General features: G+C 38.8%; 2 protein-coding genes and 2 long non-coding RNA genes across 15 annotated transcripts in view; all 4 read left to right on the top strand.

Moving 5' to 3' along the window:
- LOC105161995 (uncharacterized) overlaps positions 1–25,481 on the top strand; it is an 88,264-nt gene that overhangs the window by 6,637 nt on the left and 56,146 nt on the right. For 2 of the 10 annotated variants that reach the window (XR_016065519.1, XM_088880683.1), the window contains one exon: positions 4,579–4,633. Coding sequence is in view for 1 of the 10 variants with exons in the window: in XM_088880683.1 (XP_088736809.1) it covers positions 4,579–4,633 (55 nt within the window). In the remaining 9 variants the exon portion in view is untranslated. Of the gene's footprint in view, positions 1–4,153; positions 4,251–4,320; positions 4,377–4,578; positions 5,182–5,383; positions 5,847–5,931; positions 6,007–25,481 lie in introns of those variants that run through there. The other 8 variants (XR_016065518.1, XR_016065516.1, XR_016065514.1 and 5 more) reach the window with 8 other exon arrangements.
- LOC148788185 (uncharacterized) lies at positions 1,471–2,381 on the top strand. The gene is made up of 3 exons (XR_016065528.1): positions 1,471–1,612; positions 1,933–2,006; positions 2,307–2,381. It is a non-coding gene; the product is annotated as an uncharacterized LOC148788185 (long non-coding RNA).
- Positions 7,797–10,728, top strand: LOC148788184 (uncharacterized). 2 transcript variants are annotated; one of them, XR_016065525.1, is made up of 3 exons: positions 7,797–8,829; positions 8,977–9,555; positions 9,699–10,728. It is a non-coding gene; the product is annotated as an uncharacterized LOC148788184 (long non-coding RNA). The 2 variants fall into 2 exon arrangements; XR_016065526.1 differs by having other exon boundaries at positions 7,797–8,845.
- LOC148788183 (proteasome subunit beta type-6-like) lies at positions 12,665–24,228 on the top strand. Of its 2 annotated transcripts, XM_088880687.1 has the most exons (8): positions 12,665–12,724; positions 20,249–21,307; positions 21,721–21,832; positions 22,594–22,667; positions 22,969–23,043; positions 23,338–23,459; positions 23,780–23,853; positions 24,154–24,228. In XM_088880687.1, the coding sequence occupies exons 3-7, from the start codon at positions 21,724–21,726 to the stop codon at positions 23,811–23,813; spliced, it is 414 nt and encodes a 137-aa protein (XP_088736813.1). In that variant the 5' UTR covers positions 12,665–12,724; positions 20,249–21,307; positions 21,721–21,723; the 3' UTR covers positions 23,814–23,853; positions 24,154–24,228. The 2 variants fall into 2 exon arrangements, with proteins under 2 accessions (XP_088736813.1, XP_088736814.1); XM_088880688.1 differs by lacking the exon at positions 12,665–12,724 and having other exon boundaries at positions 20,077–21,307.

Here is a 25,481-nt window from a genome sequence, read left to right as displayed (position 1 = left end):
GCTGCAAGTGCTGAACCAATGGTCAGTTAAATGGATACTTTAAGCTCCCCACTCTCTTTTTCTCCCAATGACCTACATGTTTTTAGCTTTCGTTTTCCTAACAAGAAAAATTAATCTCCTTTCTTGAAACATCTTTTGTATGGTTGAATGAGTCAAAACATTGTCTCTTTAGCAATTTCGGTTTTGTTATCTTTCTTGTCTTAGCTCAAGAAACCTTATTGAGCTGAATAATCCTTGGGTAAAGCCTTGGACTTGCTGCCACTGTTTTATGGTTAACATGGTGAAATATTTCTAACCCATTCGTAGAGGCAAGTACATTTAACAAGTCTTTTATATTTCAGGATCTGGCTCGTCCTATCTGTATGGTTTCTTTGATCAAGCATGGAAGGAAGGGATGACGCGAGAAGAAGCTGAGGTTTGTATATTACGTATCAATGTCAATGAAGTTACACAATTCAGCTTTCATCAGAGTTTCCTAACACGATGATATACATAAGCACATTATACTGGGTGATAGAGCAGTTTGGTAGACCCGCCTGTTTCTCTTTTCTTCTTCCTTCGTGGGAAGGGATGTGAAATACATTGTCAAAAGTGGGTCCTGCATTATTATCGGAACAGGAGCGAACACCCTCCACTGTTGGTTTTCTGCATTATGATCAAGCTATATGAATATAAGACATTGCTTAATTTTGTGTTTACTTTGATGTTTCTCCAGCAATTTGTTGTGAAGGCAGTCTCTCTTGCCATTGCTCGGGATGGTGCCAGTGGTGGTGTTGTTCGGACAGTGACTGTGAGTTGCTTCTCATTATGAACTTCTTTCTTGCTCCTAATTGACGCCTTTTGCAATATTCTTTGATCAGGTAGCAGATTCCCAATTTGTTTCAGATTATGTACGTTACTTTCTCCACCAACACACGTAAGTCTGCTTAATATTCACTCTATGAAGTAGCATGATCCTTCATTGTTAGTTGCCTTACTGTTCTCATGCAACCTTACAGTGACTGCATTATTATCGGAACAGGAGCGAACACCCTCCACTGTTGGTTTTCTGCATTATGATCACGCTATATGAATATAAGACATTGCTTAATTTTGTGTTTACTTTGATGTTTCTCCAGCAATTAGTTGTGAAGGCAGTCTCTCTTGCCATTGCTCGGGATGGTGCCAGTGGTGGTGTTGTTCGGACAGTGACTGTGAGTTGCTTCTCATTATGAACTACTTCTTGTATTAGTGATCCAACCCCGTCTTAAATTGGGAACTAATCATAGCATGCTTATGAATATCATATCCTTACCTTCAGTATTTTGTTACCAAGATTTTCACCAACTCTATGTCAAGGTTGTAACATACAGTTAATTCATATACTATAGCCAATATCATGAGAAGTAATTAATTGGCTCAAACCATCAAATGGTATTGGTGCAGCAGTTAAGGAAAATTCTGTACCTAGTCTTGCATAAACCTGATTGTTCTGAATCCTCGTTTGCAGATCAACAAAGATGGTGTTACTAGAAAGTTCTATCCCGTGGACACCCTCCCTCTATGGCATGTAGAAATGGAACCCGAGAATTCACTGTTGGATACTTCATCAGCTGCAAGTCCTGAACCAATGGTCAGTTAAATGGATACTTTAAGCTCCCCACTCTCTTTTTCTCCCAATGACCTACATGTTTTTAGCTTTCGTTTTCCTAACAAGAAAAATTAATCTCCTTTCTTGAAACATCTTTTGAATGGTTGAATGAGTCAAAATATTTTCTCTTTAGCAATTCCGGCTATGTTATCTTTCTTGTCTTAGCTCAAGAAACCTTATTGAGCTGAATTATCCTTGGGTAAAGCCTTGGACTTGCTGCCACTGTTTTATGGTTGACTTGGTGAGATATTTCTAACCCATTCGTAGAAGCAAGTACATTTGACAAGTCTTTTATATTTCAGGATCTGGCTCGTCCTATCTGTATGGTTTCTTTGATCAAGCAAGGAAGGAAAGGATGACGCCAGAAGAAGCTTAGGTTTGTATATTACGTATCAATGTCAATGAAGTTACACAATTCAGCTTTCATCAGAGTTTCCTAACACGATGATATACATAAGCACATTATACTGGGTGATAGAGCAGTTTGGTAGACCCGCCTGATTCTCTTTTCTTCTTCCTTCGTGGGAAGGGATGTGAAATACATTGTCAAAAGTGGGTCCTGCATTATTATCGGAACAGGAGCGAACACCCTCCACTGTTGGTTTTCTGCATTATGATCAAGCTATATGAACATAAGACATTGCTTAATTTTGTGTTTACTTTGATGTTTCTCCAGCAATTAGTTGTGAAGGCAGTTTCTCTTGCCATTGCTCGGGATGGTGCCAATGGTGGTGTTGTTCGGACAGTGACTGTGAGTTGCTTCACATTATGAACTACTTCTTGTATTAGTGATCCAACCCCGTCTTAAATTGGGAACTAATCATAGCATGCTTATGAATATCATATCCTTACCTTCAGTATTTTGTTACCAAGATTTTCACCAACTCTATGTCAAGGTTGTAACATACAGTTAATTCATATACTAGCCAATATCATGAGAAGTAATTAATTGGCTCAAACCATCAAATGGTATTGGTGCAGCAGTTAAGGAAAATTCTGTACCTAGTCTTGCATAAACCTGATTGTTGTGAATCCTCGTTTGCAGATCAACAAAGATGGCGTTACTAGAAAGTTCTATCCCGGGGACACCCTCCCTCTATGGCATGAAGAAATGGAACCCCAGAATTCACTGTTGGATACTTTATCAGCTGCAAGTCCTGAACCAATGGTCAGTTAAATGGATACTTTAAGCTCCCCACTCTCTTTTTCTCCCAATGACCTACATGTTTTTAGCTTTCGTTTTCCTAACAAGAAAAATTAATCTCCTTCTTGAATCTTCTTTTGTATGGTTAAATGAGTCAAAACATTGTCTCTTTAGCAATTCCGGTTATGTTATCTTTCTTGTCTTAGCTCTTCTTTTCGAGGACTTTCTATTCTAAATACTCTTCCATGTAAATTTTTTATAGCAAAACTAATCCTTATCTAAACTTGTCTTTTCTGTAAATTGTTTCTTTAAGCATTCCCCCCTTTTCCATGGCGATTGATAGCTCAAGCTACCGTTTGGAGCCCTTCTTTATATAGATAGGCTTTTTTCTTGATGATGATGTTCCATGGAGGAAAGTAATGTGGTTGTGGTATTGAGCTCACCTTGAAGATTTTGGACAAATAAGAATTTAAGATAGTGTAAGATATAGGTTAATTATTTTTTGTTTCTAGTTAAGTTATTTATTGCTCAATATATTCAGATTTTGTTGTTAATTGGATTTTGGATGAAAATTCCATTGTACATTTCATCTCAGTCGAAGAAAAATCCAATTAGTATCTTATATTGAGCCAAAAATTTAGCATGGATTTAGATGCCCAAAAACCTTTTCCATGGATTTTTACTTGTCCAAGACATCTTCAAGGATACCGCAAATATAATGCATTTTCTCCGTTGGAACACCATCACTCCGAGAAGCCCAATTTATATTACAAGTCTTCGAATGAGTAGATCGAGGTATTTGTCCTTGATCAGATATACCATCTTTCTTTGTGGTTTATAGTGATGGCTAGGTATGGACCTTATAATGCATATCTTCTACTATTTCTCAATTTGGTATGTGTACTTCTTGTTGTTCCGCTATGCTGTGCTGCTTCTTTTAAATGGAAATACAGGTTAGGGTGCCGATCTCAATGCTGAGCGGCTGCGATTGTTTGCGTAAGTTACATATGCGGTAATACGTTTGTTTCTTGCCCATTTTTCTGTGATCTTCTTTTTGTCCTCTTCCTTCCCCCCCCCCCCCCCCACTGCGAAACGTTACTTTCTTGCTCCTAATTGACGCCTTTTGCAATATTCTTTGATCAGGTAGCAGATTCACAATTTGTTTCAGATTATGTACGTTACTTTCTCCACCAACACACGTAAGTCTGCTTAATATTCACTCTATGAAGTAGCATGATCCTTCATTGTTAGTTGCCTTACTGTTCTCATGCGACCTTACAGTGACTGCATTATTATCGGAACAGTAGCGAACACCTTCCACTGTTGGTTTTCTGCATTATGATCACGCTATATGAATATAAGACATTGCTTAATTTTGTGTTTACTTTGATGTTTCTCCAGCAATTTGTTGTGAAGGCAGTCTCTCTTGCCATTGCTCGGGATGGTGCCAGTGGTGGTGTTGTTCAGACAGTGACTGTGAGTTGCTTCTCATTATGAACTTCTTTCTTGCTCCTAATTGACGCCTTTTGCAATATTCTTTGATCAGGTAGCAGATTCCCAATTTGTTTCAGATTATGTACGTTACTTTCTCCACCAACACACGTAAGTCTGCTTAATATTCACTCTATGAAGTAGCATGATCCTTCATTGTTAGTTGCCTTACTGTTCTCATGCGACCTTACAGTGACTGCATTATTATCGGAACAGGAGCGAACACCCTCCACTGTTGGTTTTCTGCATTATGATCACGCTATATGAATATAAGACATTGCTTAATTTTGTGTTTACTTTGATGTTTCTCCAGCAATTAGTTGTGAAGGCAGTCTCTCTTGCCATTGCTCGGGATGGTGCCAGTGGTGGTATTGTTCGGACAGTGACTGTGAGTTGCTTCTCATTATGAACTACTTTCTTGCTCCTAATTGACGCCTTTTGCAATATTCTTTGATCAGGTAGCAGATTCACAATTTGTTTCAGATTATGTACGTTACTTTCTCCACCAACACACGTAAGTCTGCTTAATATTCACTCTATGAAGTAGCATGATCCTTCATTGTTAGTTGCCTTACTGTTCTCATGCGACCTTACAGTGACTGCATTATTATCTGAACAGGAGCGAACACCCTCCACTGTTTTTTTCTGCATTATGATCACGCTATATGAATATAAGACATTGCTTAATTTTGTGTTTACTTTGATGTTTCTCCAGCAATTAGTTGTGAAGGCAGTCTCTCTTGCCATTGCTCGGGATGGTGCCAGTGGTGGTGTTGTTCGGACAGTGACTGTGAGTTGCTTCTCATTATGAACTACTTTCTTGCTCCTATTTGACGCCTTTTGCAATATTCTTTGATCAGGTAGCAGATTCACAATTTGTTACAGATTATGTATGTTACTTTCTCCACCAACACACGTAAGTCTGCTTAATATTCACTCTATGAAGTAGCATGATCCTTCATTGTTCGTTGCCTTACTGTTCTCATGCGACCTTACAGTGACTGCATTATTATCTGAACAGGAGCGAACACCCTCCACTGTTGGTTTTCTGCATTATGATCACGCTATATGAATATAAGACATTGCTTAATTTTGTGTTTACTTTGATGTTTCTCCAGCAATTAGTTGTGAAGGCAGTCTCTCTTGCCATTGCTCGGGATGGTGCCAGTGGTGGTGTTGTTCGGACAGTGACTGTGAGTTGCTTCTCATTATGAACTACTTTCTTGCTCCTATTTGACGCCTTTTGCAATATTCTTTGATCAGGTAGCAGATTCAAAATTTGTTACAGATTATGTACGTTACTTTCTCCACCAACACACGTAAGTCTGCTTAATATTCACTCTATGAAGTAGCATGATCCTTCATTGTTAGTTGACTTACTGTTCTCATGCGACCTTACAGTGACTGCATTATTATCGGAACAGGAGCGACCACCCTCCACTGTTGGTTTTCTGCATTATGATCACGCTATATGAACATAAGACATTGCTTAATTTTGTGTTTACTTTGATGTTTCTCCAGCAATTTGTTGTGAAGGCAGTCTCTCTTGCCATTGCTCGGGATGGTGCCAGTGGTGGTGATGTTCGGACATTGACTGTGACTTGCTTCTCATTATGAACTTCTTTCTTGCTCCTAATTGACGCCTTTTGCATTATTCTTTGATCAGGTAGCAGATTCACAATTTGTTTCAGATTATGTGCATTACTTTCTCCACCAACACACGTAAGTCTGCTTAATATTCACTCTATGAAGTAGCATGATCCTTCATTGTTAGTTGCCTTACTGTTCTCATGCGACCTTACAGTGACTGCATTATTATCGGAACAGGAGCGAACACCCTCCACTGTTGGTTTTCTGCATTATGATCACGCTATATGAATATAAGACATTGCTTAATTTTGTGTTTACTTTGATGTTTCTCCAGCAATTAGTTGTGAAGGCAGTCTCTCTTGCCATTGCTCGGGATGGTGCCAGTGGTGGTGTTGTTCGGACAGTGACTGTGAGTTGCTTCTCATTATGAACTACTTCTTGTATTAGTGATCCAACCCCGTCTTAAATTGGGAACTAATCATAGCATGCTTATGAATATCATATCCTTACCTTCAGTATTTTGTTACCAAGATTTTCACCAACTCTATGTCAAGGTTGTAACATACAGTTAATTCATATACTATAGCCAATATCATGAGAAGTAATTAATTGGCTCAAACCATCAAATGGTATTGGTGCAGCAGTTAAGGAAAATTCTGTACCTAGTCTTGCATAAACCTGATTGTTCTGAATCCTCGTTTGCAGATCAACAAAGATGGCGTTACTAGAAAGTTCTATCCCGTGGACACCCTCCCTCTATGGCATGTAGAAATGGAACCCGAGAATTCACTGTTGGATACTTCATCAGCTGCAAGTCCTGAACCAATGGTCAGTTAAATGGATACTTTAAGCTCCCCACTCTCTTTTTCTCCCAATGTGTTTTTAGCTTTCGTTTTCCTAACAAGAAAAATTAATCTCCTTTCTTGAAACATCTTTTGTATGGTTGAATGAGTCAAAACATTGTCTCTTTAGCAATTCCGGTTATGTTATCTTTCTTGTCTTAGCTCAAGAAACCTTATTGAGCTGAATTATCCTTGGGTAAAGCCTTGGACGTGCTGCCACTGTTTTATGGTTAACATGTTGAAATATTTCTAACCCATTCGTAGAAGCAAGTACATTTGACAAGTCTTTTATATTTCAGGATCTGGCTCGTCCTATCTGTATGGTTTCTTTGATCAAGCATGGAAGGAAGGGATGACGCGAGAAGAAGCTGAGGTTTGTATATTACGTATCAATGTCAATGAAGTTACACAATTCAGCTTTCATCAGAGTATCCTAACACGATGTATACATAAGCACATTATACTGGGTGATAGAGCAGTTTTGTAGACCCGCCTGTTTCTCTTTTCTTCTTCCTTCGTGGGAAGGGATGTGAATTACATTGTCAAAAGTTGGGTCCTGCATTATTATCGGAACAGGAGCGAACACCCTCCACTGTTGGTTTTCTGCATTATGATCAAGCTATATGAACATAAGACATTGCTTAATTTTGTGTTTACTTTGATGTTTCTCCAGCAATTAGTTGTGAAGGCAGTCTCTCTTGCCATTGCTCGGGATGGTGCCAGTGGTGGTGTTGTTCGGACAGTGACTGTGAGTTGCTTCTCATTATGAACTACTTCTTGTATTAGTGATCCAACCCCGTCTTAAATTGGGAACTAATCATAGCATGCTTATGAATATCATATCCTTACCTTCAGTATTTTGTTACCAAGATTTTCACCGACTCTATGTCAAGGTTGTAACATACAGTTAATTCATATACTAGCCAATATCATGAGAAGAAATTAATTGGCTCAAACCATCAAATGGTATTGGTGCAGCAGTTAAGGCAAATTCTGTACCTAGTCTTGCATAAACCTGATTGTTGTGAATCCTCGTTTGCAGATCAACAAAGATGGCGTTACTAGAAAGTTCTATCCCGGGGACACCCTCCCTCTATGGCATGAAGAAATGGAACCCCAGAATTCACTGTTGGATACTTTATCAGCTGCAAGTCCTGAACCAATGGTCAGTTAAATGGATACTTTAAGCTCCCCACTCTCTTTTTCTCCCAATGACCTACATGTTTTTAGCTTTCGTTTTCCTGACAAGAAAAATTAATCTCCTTTCTTGAATCTTCTTTTGTATGGTTGAATGAGTCAAAACATTGTCTCTTTAGCAATTCCGGTTATGTTATCTTTCTTGTCTTAGCTCTTCTTTTCGGGGACTTTCTATTCTAAATACTCTTCCCTGTAAATTTTTTATAGCAAAACTAATCCTCATCTAAACTTGTCTTTTCTGTAATTTGTTTCTTTAAGCATTCCCCCCTTTTCCATGGCGATTGATTGCTCAAGCTACCGTTTGGAGCCCTTCTTTATATAGATAGGCTTTTTTCTTGATGATGATGTTCCATGGAGGAAAGTAATGTGGTTGTGGTATTGAGCTCACCTTGAAGATTTTGGACAAATAAGAATTTAAGATAGTGTAAGATATAGGTTAATTATTTTTTGTTTCTAGTTAAGTTATTTTTTGGCTCAATATATTCAAATTTTGTTGTTAATTGGATTTTGGCTGAAAATTCCATTGTACATTTCATCTCAGTCGAAGCAAAATCCAATTAGTATCTTATATTGAGCCAAAAATTTAGCATGGATTTAGATGCCCAAAAACATGGATTTTTACTTGTCCAAGACGTCTTCAAGGATACCGCAAATATAATGCATTTTCTCCGTTGGAACACCATCACTCCGAGAAGCCCAATTTATATTACAAGTCTTCGAATGAGTAGATCGAGCTATTTGTCCTTGATCAGATATACCATCTTTCTTTGTGGTTTATAGTGATGACTAGGTATGGACCTTATAATGCATACCTTCTACTATTTCTCAATTTGGTATGTGTACTTCTTGTTGTTCCGCTATGCTGTGCTGCTTCTTTTAAATGGTAATACAGGTTAGGGTGCCGATCTCAATGCTGAGCGGCTGCGATTGTTTGCGTAAGTTACATATGCGGTACTACGTTTGTTTCTTGCCCATTTTTCTGTAATCTTCTTTTGGTCCTCTTCCTTCCCCCCCCCCCCCCCCATTGCAAAGCGTTACTTTCTTGCTCCTAATTGACGCCTTTTGCAATATTCTTTGATCAGGTAGCAGATTCACAATTTGTTTCAGATTATGTATGTTACTTTCTCCACCAACACACGTAAGTCTGCTTAATATTCACTCTATGAAGTAGCATGATCCTTCATTGTTAGTTGCCTTACTGTTCTCATGCGACCTTACAGTGTGATGGATTTATTGAAATTCCAGACTTGTCTGTTTTCTCCTGTATCTGACATTTATGACTACCTATTCCCTGTAGCATTGTACCTTTCAGGGTTATACAAATGGTTAGGTAGCTAAACTTCGTTGTCTTTATCCATAGAGGATAAAGAGACTTGAAGGAAACTGCAACCGAGATTTATGCTCATCTGTCCATAAGCTGAATTGAAATGAAATAAATGTGACTTTGTTCCTTTTTAATTGAGAATGTTGGATTCTATGTTACTAATTCTATTACAACTTATCCATTGGCATAACATGCTATGTCGTCATGACCTCTACACTACTTTATATGAACTAACTAACGCACCACGTATGGGAGAAGTTCTTCCAGGACTGCAAAGGAGAATCTGTAGCGCTGCATGCATGACGATCTCAATGCTTGAGCGGCTGCGATTGTTTGCGTAAGTTACATTTGCGGTACTACGTTTGTTTCTTGCCCATTTTTCTGTGATCTTCTTTTTGTCCTCTTCCTTCCCCCCCCCCCCATTGCAAAACGTTACTTTCTTGCTCCTAATTGACGCCTTTTGCAATATTCTTTGATCAGGCAGCAGATTCACAATTTGTTTCAGACTATGTACGTTACTTTCTACACCAACACACTTAAGTCTGCTTAATATTCACTCTATGAAGTAGCATGATCCTTCATTGTTAGTTGCCTTACTGTTCTCATGCGACCTTACAGTGACTGCATTATTATCGGAACAGGAGCGAACACCCTCCACTGTTGGTTTTCTGCATTATGATCAAGCTATATGAATATAAGACATTGCTTAATTTTGTGTTTACTTTGATGTTTCTCCAGCAATTAGTTGTGAAGGCAGTCTCTCTTGCCATTGCTCGGGATGGTGCCAGTGGTGGTGTTGTTCGGACAGTGACTGTGAGTTGCTTCTCATTATGAACTACTTCTTGTATTAGTGATCCAAACCCGTCTTAAATTGGGAACTAATCATAGCATGCTTATGAATATCATATCCTTACCTTCAGTATTTTGTTACCAAGATTTTCACCAACTCTATGTCAAGGTTGTAACATACAGTTAATTCATATACTAGCCAATATCATGAGAAGTAATTAATTGGCTCAAACCATCAAATGGTATTGGTGCAGCACTTAAGGAAAACTCTGTACCTAGTCTTGCATAAACCTGATTGTTGTGAATCCTCGTTTCCAGATCAACAAAGATGGCTTTACTAGAAAGTTCTATCCTGGGGACACCCTCCCTTATGGCATGAAGAAATGGAACCCCAGAATTCACTGTTGGATACTTTATCAGCTGCAAGTCCTGAACCAATGGTCAGTTAAATGGAAGCCATTTCAGACAGCTGCAGTTTTCTGGCAGTATGTGCTCATCAGCCAATTGCATATGCCGGACTTCATCTATCTGTGGCGTCTCGGTGTACTCTCCTAGAATTAAATTAATTTGTTGGTGGTTCATGATTTTCCAGCAAAACTGTGTTCTACTGAGATTTACATTTGTACCTAACTACTGCTGCTTTGTTACTGCATGCTGAAATTAAGTTTTGCTATTGGGAGACAGTTTTTCAAGATTAAAAAATTTACTTTATGCTATTCAATGCTCACAGATTTGCTACTCTGTTTACCTATTTTACTGGGTCTATTTCAATGCATCTTTGGTATTTTTGGATAATAGAAACTTGGGCAGGTGAATGATTAGTTCTTTACTTGATAAACATATATGACATGTGGCTTACTGTTATCAGGTAAAGAACTGATCATTCACCTGCCCAAGTTTCTGTTATTTTTCTACCTTCAGGTGCTTATGGTACAAATATCAAAAAAAGAAAATAATAATGGGACAAAGTGCTATTGGAGCTGTCTTCATTTTACTCAAAATAGAAAAGTTAAAAGAAAAGAAAGGGGCCACGCACTCAATATTTTCCCTTTTTCCCGTGTAGTCCACCATTTACTTCGCGTTTTGAAACGGTAATTTTCGAAACACTTGACTATTTATAATCATTTTCTAGAAAACAAGAAAGCGCTTCAAGAAATAGAAAAATCTGTTGAAAGAATCGGAGTTTATTTGGGGATGCCTTCCCTGATGATGAAGATGTTGGGTCGGACGATGATGAAGATGTTTGCCAAATAAGCTTGAATTAAAAACAGTTATATCTATTTTTACAATAACCAGAATTGCTTTAGAGCCACCATGAAGGCAAATAGAGTAGAATTCTTAACTCCACATATTGCAGCGACTATCAACTCTAATAAATTTGGGCAAATTAGGGGATGAAATTATGTAACAGGTTTTAAAAAATTTGGCGTGTATTTCAAATCATAAAAAAATACATTAATTTCCCCTTTTTCTCGCATAAGTCCACCATTCACTGTGCGTTTTGCAACTGTAATTTTCGAAACTCGTGTGACTATTTATCAAATAAGTTGAAATTAAAAGCAAACATAGTTTTATAATCATTTCCAAGAAAACAAGAAAGTTCTAAAAATCGAAAACAAGAAAGCTCATCATAGTTTATAGGAAAATGTTAATTTAAAGTTAAATGAAATACTGATTTAGCCAGTGTATAAGTTACAGACTATTAGGTTGCATTTTATCTAAGCATTTGAAAGTAAGGCACTGTGACATGAGATTTGGGAAATCTAAGTGACGAATAATCTGATTTTCAGCTTGTTTATTCAATGTTTAATTTCTTTTATGTCACAAATTTATGAAGAGAAAATGTTCTCAATCTCTTCTCTCCATAGTGCATTCCCTCTAGTCTCAGTTTTCCTCTTAATCTTTTTGGCCATCATGTGGAGATGTCTAGGAGGATGTGGTGTGTGATACAATCTTTGTTAGAGGCCATATTCTTATTACAATAATATTCTCAGTGACTCATGCTATAACTGGAATCACGCTTTAATGTTTTTTGTAGGAGGATCCAGCGCTCTTCCATCCTGAGAATAAGAATCAGAAGCCTTATGTGGCCAGAATTATGGTAAACTCTTCTTTATGCTCGAGTTGCTCTAAGGAACATGGTGGTATATGCCAGAATTTGCTTTGCTAAATTATGTTGTATTGATACTTAAAGTTGCATTGGTGACCTTCTGGTAAGGGTTTTCACAAAGTTCTCCTAAAGGAAGTACAGTTGTCACCTTAAGTCATCCCCAGAACTTCCTTTCATCTAATTTTGTGAAGATTAAGTGCATATTCTTCAAATGATTGGTTATCTATATTCATGATAATGGCAGTCCCAACTCCCAACACCGCTCGGGGTTTAAAAATGATCTTTGTTGGCTTCTTTGAGGTGTGATGTCCGCCACATTCATTAAGATGTGTTATTTTACTTTCATTTTCCACTTCAGCATACAAAAGGGCAAAATCTTGGCAGCGCATTAACGACCTTACACATCTATGGAAGCTCTAGGATAAAACTCATTTAATTAATGGATAAAGCAATGTAGAGTATTTCGAGCTCTCATATCAAATTTTGATGTTAACAGGCTATTGTGTATTTCTGGGAGCTACTCCAATTTCATGGAAGACCAAAAAGAAGACTGCAGTTGCTAGATCGTCAGCGGAGGCTGAGTATAGAAGCATGGCAGCTGCAGTCTGTAAGTTAACTTGGATCATGTACTTGTTAAATGACTTTGGAGTTTCAGTAGACACACCTGTACCATTCCTCTGCGATAATCAAGCTGCTTTGCATATAACGGCCATTCCTGTGTTCCATGAGAGAACTAAACACCTGGAGATCGACTACCACATTATAAGGAACAAATACAAAGAAGGGATCATTCAACCTAATTATGTGATATCTAAACAACAAATTGTTGATATCTTCACTAAGCGGGAGGTGCTACTTTCCTTCATCTACGTTCCAAATTGGCTTGGTTTCTGATAAAATCAGAGATAAACTCCATGAATCACACAAGCTAAAACTGAAGAGAATAAGAATTCACTCTCATTCATTCTGGAAAATGATACAGCAGACTTTAAATATGGATACAGAGGTCGGTGGAGGGAAAAATATCTGTTCAACTAACTACAACTGAATAACAGACTGGCTGCCACGTCAACAGCCACCTAAGCTACTAATTACAGCTAATAAAAGTGTGAATTATAATGATAGAAACATTAGCAAGGGAAAACACGTCTTCAGGGGAGTTCTTATTCTTCTGTAGAAACAGAGTCTGGAACTGGAGTTGCTTCTGTTGTTGTAATGGAGGATGAAGCTGACTTCAACATCCCCCCCTCAAGTTGGGCGTGGGTGAAGGAGCAAAGACCCAACTTGGACACAAAGGCAGCGAAGGACGGACCAGGAAGAGACTTAGTAAACATGTCGGCAATCTGCAGCTTGCCTGAAATGTGTGAAGGAAAGATGAAGCCTGACTTGAACTTGTCACGAACCAAGTGACAATCAATCTCCAAATGCTTCGTGCGCTCATGGAAGACTGGGTTCGCGACGATGTGCAATGCAGCGTGGTTGTCGCAATACAAAGAAATTGGAGTCTGAACAGAAATGTGGAAATCTTTCAGGATATAAGAAAGCCATTGAAGCTCGCATACAGTGGCACCCAAACTTCGATATTCCGCCTCCGCCGTGGATCTAGAAACGGTGGATTGCTTCTTCGTCTTCCATGAAACAAGAGCATCACTCAAGAAGATACAATATCCGCTGAGAGATCTACGAGTATCCACACAACTTCCCCAATCCGCGTCGCAGTATGCTGTGATCGTGGAAGAAGCAGAAGCAGGGAGAAAGAGGCTCAAGTCTGGGCAGCCTGCTAGGTAACGTACAAGATGCATTGCAGCTTCCAAGTGGTCTTGGCACGGCTCGTGAAGAAATTGGTTCAGTTGTTGAGCCCCATAAGATATATCCGGACGAGTGAATCCCAAATAAATTAAAATTAAAATTCATGTTTTAATTTTAATCAGTAATATGTACTTTAGCTGATGCTTGACTCATGCTTGTGCTTACATGTGGCTTACTGTTATCAGGTAAAGAACTAATCATTCACCTGCCCAAGTTTCTGTTATTTTTCTACCTTCAGGTGCTTATGGTACAAATATCAAAAAAAGAAAATAATAATGGGACAAAGTGCAATTGGAGGTGTCTTCATTTTACTCAAAAAAGAAAAGTTAAAAGAAAAGAAAGGGGCAACGCACTCAATATTTCCCCTTTTTCCCGTGTAGTCCACCATTTACTTCGCGTTTTGAAACGGTAATTTTCGAAACACTTGACTATTTATAATTATTTTCTAGAAAACAAGAAAGCGCTTCAAGAAATAAAAAAATCTGCTGAAAGAATCGGAGTTTATTTGGGGATGCCTTCCCCTGATGATGAAGATGTTGGGTCGGACGATGATGAAGATGTTTGCCAAATAAGCTTGAATTAAAAACAGTTATATCTATTTTTACAATAACCAGAATTGCTTTAGAGCCACCATGAAGGCAAATAGAGTAGAATTCTTAACTCCACATATTGCAGCGACTATCAACTCTAATAAATTTGGGCAAATTAGGGGATGAGATTATGTAAAAGGTTTTAAAAAATTTGGCGTGTATTTCAAATCATAAAAAAATACATTAATTTCCCCTTTTTCTCGCATAAGTCCACCATTCACTGTGCGTTTTGCAACTGTAATTTTCGAAACTCGTGTGACTATTTATCAGATAAGTTGAAATTAAAAGCAAACATAGTTTTATAATCATTTCCAAGAAAACAAGAAAGTTCTAAAAATCGAAAACAAGAAAGCTCATCATAGTCTATAGGAAAATGTTAATTTAAAGTTAAATGAAATACTGATTTAGCCAGTGTATAAGTTACAGACTATTAGGTTGCATTTTATCTAAGCATTTGAAAGTAAGGCACTGTGACATGAGATTTGGGAAATCTAAGTGACGAATAATCTGATTTTCAGCTTGTTTATTCAATGTTTAATTTCTTTTATGTCACAAATTTATGAAGAGAAAATGTTCTCAATCTCTTCTCTCCATAGTGCATTCCCTCTAGTCTCAGTTTTCCTCTTAATCTTTTTGGCCATCATGTGGAGATGTCTAGGAGGATGTGGTGTGTGATACAATCTTTGTTAGAGGCCATATTCTTATTACAATAATATTCTCAGTGACTCATGCTATAACTGGAATCACGCTTTAATGTTTTTTGTAGGAGGATCCAGCGTTCTTCCATCCTGAGAATAAGAATCAGAAGCCTTATGTGGCCAGAATTATGGTAAACTCTTCTTTATGCTCGAGTTGCTCTAAGGAACATGGTGGTATATGCCAGAATTTGCTTTGCTGAATTATGTTGTATTGATACTTAAAGTTGCATTGGTGACCTTCTGGTAAGGGTTTTCACAAAGTTCTCCTAAAGGAAGTACAGTTGTCACCTTAAGTCATCCCCAGAACTTCCTTTCATCTAATTTTGTGAAGATTAAGTGCATATTCTTCAAATGATTGGTTATCTATATTCATGATAATGGCAGTCCCAACTCCCAACACCGCTCGGGGTTTAAAAGTGATCATTGTTGGCTTCTTTGAGGTGTGATGTCCGCCACATTCATTAAGATGTGTTATTTTACTTCATTTTCCACTTCAGCATACAAAAGGGCAAAATCTTGGCAGCGCATTAACGACCTTACACATCAATGTAGGTTCGCGAGGATGTGCAATGCAGCCTGGTTGTCGCAATACAAAGAAATTGGAGTCTGAACAGAAATGTGGAAATCTTTCAGGATATAAGAAAGCCACTGAAGCTCGCATACAGTGGCACCCAAACTTCGATATTCCGCCTCCGCCGTGGATCTAGAAACGGTGGATTGCTTCTTCGTCTTCCATGAAACAAGAGCATCACTCAAGAAGATACAATATCCGCTGAGAGATCTACGAGTATCCACAAAACTTCCCCAATCCACGTCGCAGTATGCTGTGATCGTGGAAGAAGCAGAAGCAAGGAGAAAGAGGCCCAAGTCTGGGCAGCCTGCTAGGTAACGTACAAGATGCATTGCAGCTTCCAAGTGGTCTTGGCACGGCTCGTGAAGAAATTGGTTCAGTTGTTGAGCCCCATAAGATATATCTGGACGAGTGAATCCCAAATAAAGGAGGCGACCGACTAATCTGTGAAAAGGTTCAGGATCTATCAATTTAGGAGAAGAAGAAGAGGAGAGTTTCAAACCAAGTGGAAGCAGAGTGGAAGCCGGTCTGCATTGATCAAGCCCTGTGTCAGCAATAAGGTCGCGAATGTATTTGTGTTGAGTGACCCAAGTCCCAGCTGGGGAGCGAGCAATTTCTAGGCCAAGAAAGTACTTGGCGTATCCCAAATCTTTAATACTAAAAACATCATCCAAAAACTGCTTAACCTCATTGATGAGTTCCTCGGATGGACCTGTAATCAACAAATCATCAACATAGACAAGTACAATAACAAGGGAATCACCAGAACCTTTAACGAACAAGCAATAGTCATTCAAAGATTGTATGAAACCAAATTGAACAAGCTTGGAAGTAAGCTCTTGATTCCACTACCGCGATGCCTGCTTTAAACCATACAACGACCGTTTTAATTTACAAACTTTGCCTGAGGGAACATCATAGCCGGCTGGAGCTTCCATGAAGATGCCCTCGTCAATGAACCCATGAAGAAACGCGTTATTAATATCGCATTGATGTATAGGCCATTTCAAACCAGTAGCCACTGTTAAAAACACCCTTACTGTAACAACCTTGGCAACGGGAGAAAATCGATCAAAGTAGTCGACTCCTTCGACTTGATTATACCCTTTCGCAACGAGCCTCGCTTTGTAGCGTTCAACACTCCCGTCAGGGTTCAATTTAACTTTGTAAACCCATTTAGACCCAATCGATTTCTTACCAGGTGGTAAATCCGTAAGCTCCCAAGTGTGATTCTGTTCCAAGGCACGAAGTTCGTGTTGCATTGCTTGTCGCCACTCCTCATGTTCTTTGGCTTGACTGTAACAGCTTGGCTCTCGTATTGTGGACAGAGCAGCCTGAAATGCACAGTGAGAGGAGGTGAAACTATAAGGAGGAAAATGAGAAGTATGACAAACGAAATCCCGAAGCCAAGAAGGTGGTTGTGTGATCCTCTGTGATCGCCTAAGATGAGTGTTGGAAGGACAATTAGCTGATTGCTGGAAGGAAGTGGGAGACTCAGGCGACATGGAGTCAGAAGGAAGAGGATCACAATTCTCAAGAAATCTACTGCAGCTTCAGGTGAAAATTCAGGAAAGTTGACAAATGATGGAAGAGGCAAGGGAGTCTGCATCTCTTTTCCTGCAGCAGTCTTAAAAGGAAAAACTGATTCATGAAAAATAACATCACGGGAAACAAAGGTTCTATTATTATGTAAGTCATATACCTTGTACCCTCTTTGGTTAGGCATATAACCCAAAAAATACACTCAAATGCACGGCTATCAAACTTAGTTCTTCCAGAATAAAAGTTTGAAGCAAAACAGAGGCATCCAAATGTTTTAAGACTTTCATAGGTAGGTGGTGATTTGTATAGGACCTCAAATGGGGATTTCCAATTTAAGGTAGAAGTAGGAAGTTTATTTATAATGTGAGTGGCAGTCAAGATGGAATCGCCCCAAAATTGGTTAGGAAGATAGGATTGAAACATGAGTGCTCGAGCCACCTGTAGAAGGTGCCTATGTTTGCGTTCGACCACTCCGTTTTGTTGGGGTGTGTGGGTGCAGGACCTTTGATGACATACACCAGCATTTTGAAAGAAAAAAGCACAACTAGAATTCACAAATTCGGAACCGTTGTCTGTCCTAACAGTTTTGATTTTGCAGCCAAACTGAGTAAGGATTTGAGCAAAAAAAACGGTCAAAGTATGAAGTATTTGAGACTTATAATTTAGTAAAAAAGTCCATGTAGCTCTAGAAAAATCATCTACGATTGTGAGGACATAACGAGCTCCTGAGAGTGTGGCCTGTCTGTAAGGCCCCCATATATCGATGTGTATGAGTTCAAAGCAAGAATCAGTGCTAGACTGACTACAACCAAAAGGAAGACGAGTTTGTTTAGCCAAAGGACAAACACTACAAACATGATTCTTGTCTGGTTCAGGAATATGCAAGGATTCAATATGTTTCATTACATCAGGGGACGTATGTCCCAACCTTTGGTGCCAAAGAGAGAAGTTATCAACATGTGAAGAAGAAAGTAAAGCATGTGCAGTATGTTTACTAGAACAATCAGAAGTAGGAAAGAATGATTTGCTTCCCAAATAGTAAAGTTGCCTATGCTGCTTCCCTAGGGCCAAAATTTGCTTAGATCTCAGGTCCTGCACCACACAAAAGAAACCATAAAATGAGAATGCGACATGATGCGAACCGCAGAGTTGTGATACAGAAAGCAAGTTGTGAGCAAAGTTAGGAACAAAAAGCACGTTAGTTAGAGTAAGGTTGGGACAAAGTTGAATGGCACCACTCTTTGTGGCTAGAGTAATGCTATTATCGGGTAGGCGTATTTGTTTAGGAGTATTGAGGGTGGTAAGGGATTGAAATAGCTTCACATTCCCACACATGTGGCAAGTAGCTCCTGTATCCACAATCCAAGAGTTAGCACTGAAATCGGTCGAAATACGACGGTCTATAGCCATACCTGCCATCTCCGTTACTTGGGCGAAATGTACATTAATAGGATCTTGAGGCACCTTGTTCTGGACCAAGCGTAAAGCCTCTAACAATTCAGACGTCAATTGGTTATTGCTGCAGTCTGAACTTCCCAACTTATCCTGTCCATTATCATCTGCACTAGTTACAGCATATGCTCTTCCCACATTACTCTGTTTTCTTCGTGAATCATGTAGTTCCTTGTACCATTCCGGAAACCCGTGAAGCCTGAAGCAATTTTCTTTGTTGTGTCCACTCTTATGACAATGTTCACAAAGAAGGCTGCGTTTGTCCATAGGTCCTTTGCGTCTCATTAATTGTCTAGGACCAGTATTAGGTGCAGCATACCTTTGTTCATAGGCTTTCATGGCAGAAGCCTCCCCTGCGTCCGAATACTCAGAATTAACCATCCGTTGCCTTTCTACCCATAACACCATAGAATAAGCCTTATTGACTAGCGGAAGCGGCTCTAGCACTAGAATTTGGCTTCGTATATTATCGTAGGAATCATTTAAACCCATGAGGAATTGGACAAGTTGACTAGCATCATTCTGTTCTGCCTTGAGTCTGTTACATCCACAAACACAAAGTCCGCACGAACAAACAGCTGGTGACATGAGACATAGTAACTCATCCCAAAGTTGTTTCAGTTTGGTGTAATAAGCTATCACACTCATATTTCCTTGAGAAATTGAGCTAATCTCACGTTGAATTTTGTAAAGTAGAGTTCCATCACACTCGCCGTATCGAGCTTCGAGCTCCATCCAGAGGTCTCTTGATGTGCTCGCATACAGGTATGCGTTCACCAAATCTTTGGAGATGGTGCTTAAGATCCACGTTCGCACCACACAATCCGTAATCCTCCACTGTTTGTGTTGTGGAGTTCCAATTGCAGGTCTTATGTTTGAGCCGTCAATATAGGTCAGTTTATCCTTACTCTCAAGCGCCATTCAAACCGACCGACTCCAAGATAACCAATTGCTTCCATTGAATGGAGCAGAAACCATCACCATACCTTGAGTTTCCAGGTTTTGAACGCGCAACGTCATAGGGTCAATTCCAGTTCCTGATGCTGTAAGAGGACCTTCAGGCATATCACTTGAAGAGCTCGCCATTCTCTTCACATACAGAAGTCAAGTGTGATAATCTGTTGATTGAGATTTGGTGATACGTTTGTATACAGAGACCATCAAGATGATGGCTCTGATACCATGATAAAATCAGAGATAAACTCCATGAATCACACAAACTAAAACTGAAGAGAATAAGAATTCACTCTCATTCATTCTGGAAAATGATACAGCAGACTTTAAATATGGATACAGAGGTGGGTGGAGGGAAAAATATCTGTTCAACTAACTACAACTGAAAAACAGACTGGCTGCCACGTCAACAGCCACCTAAGCTACTAATTACAGCTAATAAAAGTGTGAATTATAATGATAGAAACGTTAGCAAGGGAAAACACGTCTTCAGGGGAGTTCTTATTCTTCTGCAGAAACAGAGTCTGGAACTGGAGTTGCTTCTGTTGTTGTAACGGAGGATGAAGCTGACTTCAACAGTTTCCTTGCCACCAAGTCCAGCTTGCAAGGGGGTGTTAAATTGCAGAACACTAATTAAATATTGCAGATGAAACTTGAACAGAAGCAGGGGCCCTTCAGGCGTGTACCAGAGGAAGAAAGAGCCTGACTTTAGAATTGTTTTTTTCACTTATAAAGTCGTTTGTTTAGGCTTCCACGATTTTTATTAGCCGTTTAGATATTCAGTTTAGTGGTTAGAATTAGTGAGTTGGTTCATTCCCTCTTCTTTATTAATACGTTCTCTGTATATTTTTTTTCTTTAGTCTTTCTTGAACAGTTTTCTTCCACTGAGTTCTCTGTAACTTTCACTACGCTTCAATGGAATTTCTTTGTTCATTGCTGCCAATTTACAAAGGGGATTGCCTTCCCAAATAAATTTTCCGATGCCCCCACCTCTTTCAGCATATTTTTCGACTTCTCGTCAATTTCTTGCACGGGTTTCTTGAATTCTTGAAAATTATTGTAGAAATAAAAGTCTTTTTGGGAGGGTATGATACGCGAGGAGGCCGAGAGCTTCGCCATGGAAGTGGGTAACCGGCCCTTGGTTGAGAGATTTCGCAACGCATCAGACTTTCTTTAGTCTTTCTTGAACAGTTTTCTTCCACTGAGTTCTTGTTGTAACTTTCACTACGCTTCAATGGAATTTCTTTGTTCATTGCTGCCAATTTACAAAGGGGATTGCCTTCCCAAATAAATTTTCCGATGCCCCCACCTCTTTCAGCATATTTTTCGACTTCTCGTCAATTTCTTGCACGGGTTTCTTGAATTCTTGAAAATTATTGTAGAAATAAAAGTCTTTTTGGGAGGGTATGATACGCGAAGAGGCCGAGAGCTTCGCCATGGAAGTGGGTAACCGGCCCTTGGTTGAGAGATTCCGCAACGCATCAGACTTTCTTGCATTGTCTTCTTCAGATTGATCAATTTCCGTGATATGTCTTCTTCAGATTGATTAATGTTGAGCGGCTGCGGTTGTTTGCGTAAGTTACATGTCCGGTACTATGTTTGTTTCTTGCACATTTTTCTGTGATCTTCCTTTTGTCCTGTTCCTTTTTGTTGTTACCTCCTTGAGGTGGTAGAATAGGTCATGCATAGTTTCCACCTTATAATGAATAGAGGTTTTCAAAACAGTTGTGCACACTGTAACATCAAAGAGGATGCTCCTTAGCTTCTTGCCATGGTAATGAATATTTCAGAACTGTTTTTTCCTTGGCTGTGCTGAATTTTATAATTTTGGTAAGAATTATACAGCCTATTCTTAAACATATCAATCATATACAAATAACTCCCTTTTAGCTTTATGAGATCTGCTATGCCTCTTAGCTATTTGTTCTAGTTGGCTGCATATGTTGTTTTCCTGTCTTGAATAAATGTTATTCTATTGATTGTGCAGAATATGCTGCAAACTGGCTTGATTGTTGGTGGATGGGATAAGTATGAAGGGGGTAAAATTTATGGAATACCTTTGGGAGGAACAGTTTTAGAACTGCCTTTCACTATTGGAGGTGCGCTCTTATCACTCTTTCCTTTATGCTTGTCTTGTGTCTGGTTTTTCAGCTCTTGCCACCACGGAGTTCCCATTAAGTATATATTCCTTAAACTACAAGCTAAGATGTTTTATCTGATTGTTTCTAAAATTACCTGAATAACAAATTTTTACTGGGCACGAGTACCAGTATGGTTATGGAAAATAAGTTGGCTATCTTAACCCATACCTAAAATAAGTTACTTGTTTGAGTATACTTTTTACTGGGCATGAGTCCCATTATGGTTATACCCAACATAAGTTGGCTGTTGCACATCCCAATTTAACTCATGAATGATATCAGTAAGTCTCTTGGTAGTGAATGATCTGAACTTTTTTACACAATCCCATGTTGATTTATACACTGAATCAAGGTAAGCAAACTCTAATTCTTAATTAGATAGATGTTATGGGACTTAGATGCCTGAAAGGTGCAGCCTAGTTATTTTAATACTAGATCAATAATTTATTCATACCTCAACTTTGGAGTTGTCTCAGATATCAGTGGGCCCCAAATTTTTTAGATGGCCAAGCGGACCCTTATCTTCTACTTTAAGTTATTCTGGAGATCCGTCAAGCTATATGCCCTACTGTTTTATAGCATTTAAAGAAACCTTATTGAGCTGAATTATCCTTGGGTAAAGCCTTGGACTTGCTGCCACTGTTTTATGGTTGACTTGGTGAAATATTTCTAACCCAGTAGTAGAAGCAAGTACATTTGACAAGTCTTTTATATTTCAGGATCTGGCTCGTCCTATCTGTATGGTTTCTTTGATCAAGCATGGAAGGAAGGGATGACGCGAGAAGAAGCAGAGGTTTGTATATTACGTATCAATATCAATGAAGTTACACAATTCAGCTTTCATCAGAGTTTCCTAACACGTTGATATACATAAGCACATTATACTGGGTGATACAGCAGTTTTGTAGACCCGCCTGTTTCTCTTTTCTTCTTCCTTCGTGGGAAGGAATGTGAAATACGTTGTCAAAAGTTGGGTCCTGCATTATTATCGGAACAGGAGCGAACACCCTCCACTGTTGGTTTTCTGCATTATGATCAAGCTATATGAATATAAGACATTGCTTAATTTTGTGTTTACTTTGATGTTTCTCCAGCAATTAGTTGTGAAGGCAGTCTCTCTTGCCATTGCTCGGGATGGTGCCAGTGGTGGTGTTGTTCGTACAGTGACTGTGAGTTGCTTCTCATTATGAACTACTTCTTGTATTAGTGATCCAACCCCGTCTTAAATTGGGAACTAATCATAGCATGCTTATGAATATTATATCCTTACCTTCAGTATTTTGTTACCAAGATTTTCACCAACTCTATGTCAAGGTTGTAACATACAGTTAATTCATATACTAGCCAATATCATTAGAAGTAATTAATTGGCTCAAACCATCAAATGGTATTGAAGCAGCAGTTAAGGAAAATTCTGTACCTAGTCTTGCATAAACCTGATTGTTGTGAATCCTCGTTTGCAGATCAACAAAGATGGCGTTACTAGAAAATTCTATCCCGTGGACACCCTCCCTCTATGCATGAAGAAATGGAACCCCAGAATTCACTGTTGGATACTTTATCAGCTGCAAGTCCTGAACCAATGGTCAGTTAAATGGATACTTTAAGCTCCCCACTCTCTTTTTCTCCCAATGACCTACATGTTTTTAGCTTTCGTTTTCCTAACAAGAAAAATTAATCTCCTTTCTTGAATCTTCTTTTGTATGGTTGAATGAGTCAAAACATTGTCTCTTTAGCAATTCCGGTTATGTTATCTTTCTTGTCTTAGCTCAAGAAACCTTATTGAGCTGAATTATCCTTGGGTAAAGCCTTGGACTTGCTGCCAATGTTTTATGGTTAACTTGGTGAAATATTTCTAACCCATTCGTAGAAGCAAGTACATTTGACAAGTACTTTATATTTCAGGATCTGGCTCGTCCTATCTGTATGGTTTCTTTGATCAAGCATGGAAGGAAGGGATGACTCGAGACGAAGCTGAGGTTTGTATATTACGTATCAATGTCAATGAAGTTAGACAATTCAGCTTTCATCAGAGTTTCTAACACGATGATATACATAAACACATTATACTGGGTGATAGAGCAGTTTTGTAGACCCGCCTGTTTCTCTTTTCTTCTTCCTTCGTGGGAAGGGATGTGAAATACATTGTCAAAAGTTGGGTGCTGCATTATTATCGGAACAGGAGCGAACACCCTCCACCGTTGGTTTTCTGCATTATGATCAAGCTATATGAATATAAGACATTGCTTAATTTTGTGTTTACTTTGATGTTCCTCCAGCAATTAGTTGTGAAGGCAGTCTCTCTTGCCATTGCTCGGGATGGTGCCAATGGTGGTGTTGTTCGGACAGTGACTGTGAGTTGCTTCTCATTATGAACTACTTCTTGTATTAGTGATCCAACCCCGTCTTAAATTGGGAACTAATCATAGCATGCTTATGAATATCATATCCTTACCTTCAGTATTTTGTTACCAAGATTTTCACCAACTCTATGTCAAGGTGTAACATACAGTTAATTCATATACTAGCCAATATCATGAGAAGTAATTAATTGGCTCAAACCATCAAATGGTATTGGTGCAGCAGTTAAGGAAAATTCTGTACCTAGTCTTGCATAAACCTGATTGTTGTGAATCCTCGTTTTCAGATCAACAAAGATGGCGTTACTAGAAAGTTCTATCCCGGGGACACCCTCCCTCTATGGCATGAAGAAATGGAACCCCAGAATTCACTGTTGGATACTTTATCAGCTGCAAGTCCTGAACCAATGGTCAGTTAAATGGATACTTTAAGCTCCCCACTCTCTTTTTCTCCCAATGACCTACATGTTTTTAGCTTTCGTTTTCCTAACAAGAAAAATTAATCTCCTTTCTTGAATCTTCCTTTGTATGGTTGAATGAGTCAAAACATTGTCTCTTTAGCAATTCCGGTTATGTTATCTTTCTTGTCTTAGCTCTTCTTTTCGAGAACTTTCTATTCTAAATACTCTTCCATGTAAATTTTTTATAGCAAAACTAATCCTCATCTAAACTTGTCTTTTCTGTAAATTGTTTCTTTAAGGATTCCCCCCTTTTCCATGGCGATTGATAGCTCAAGCTACCGTTTGGAGCCCTTCTTTATATAGATAGGCTTTTTTCTTGATGATGATGTTCCATGGAGGAAAGTAATGTGGTTGTGGTATTGAGCTCACCTTGAAGATTTTGGACAAATAAGAATTTAAGATAGTGTAACATATAGGTTAATTATTTTTTGTTTCTAGTTAAGTTATTTTTTGGCTCAATATATTCAGATTTTGTTGTTAATTGGATTTTGGATGAAAATTCCATTGTACATTTCATCTCAGTCGAAGAAAAATCCAATTAGTATCTTATATTGAGCCAAAAATTTAGCATGGATTTAGATGCCCAAAAACCTTTTCCATGGATTTTTACTTGTCCAAGACGTCTTCAAGGATACCGCAAATATAATGCATTTTCTCCGTTGGAACACCATCACTCCGAGAAGCCCAATTTATATTACAAGTCTTCGAATGAGTAGATCGAGCTATTTGTCCTTGATCAGATATACCATCTTTCTTTGTGGTTTATAGTGATGGCTAGGTATGGAC

Source organism: Sesamum indicum, linkage group LG5 (assembly GCF_026168435.1).
Source record: "Sesamum indicum cultivar Baizhima isolate 11 linkage group LG5, ASM2616843v1, whole genome shotgun sequence".
Lineage (NCBI taxonomy): Eukaryota > Viridiplantae > Streptophyta > Magnoliopsida > Lamiales > Pedaliaceae > Sesamum > Sesamum indicum.
The sequence above is the reverse complement of the archived record's forward strand: the minus strand, read 5'-3'. Positions and strand labels throughout refer to the sequence as shown.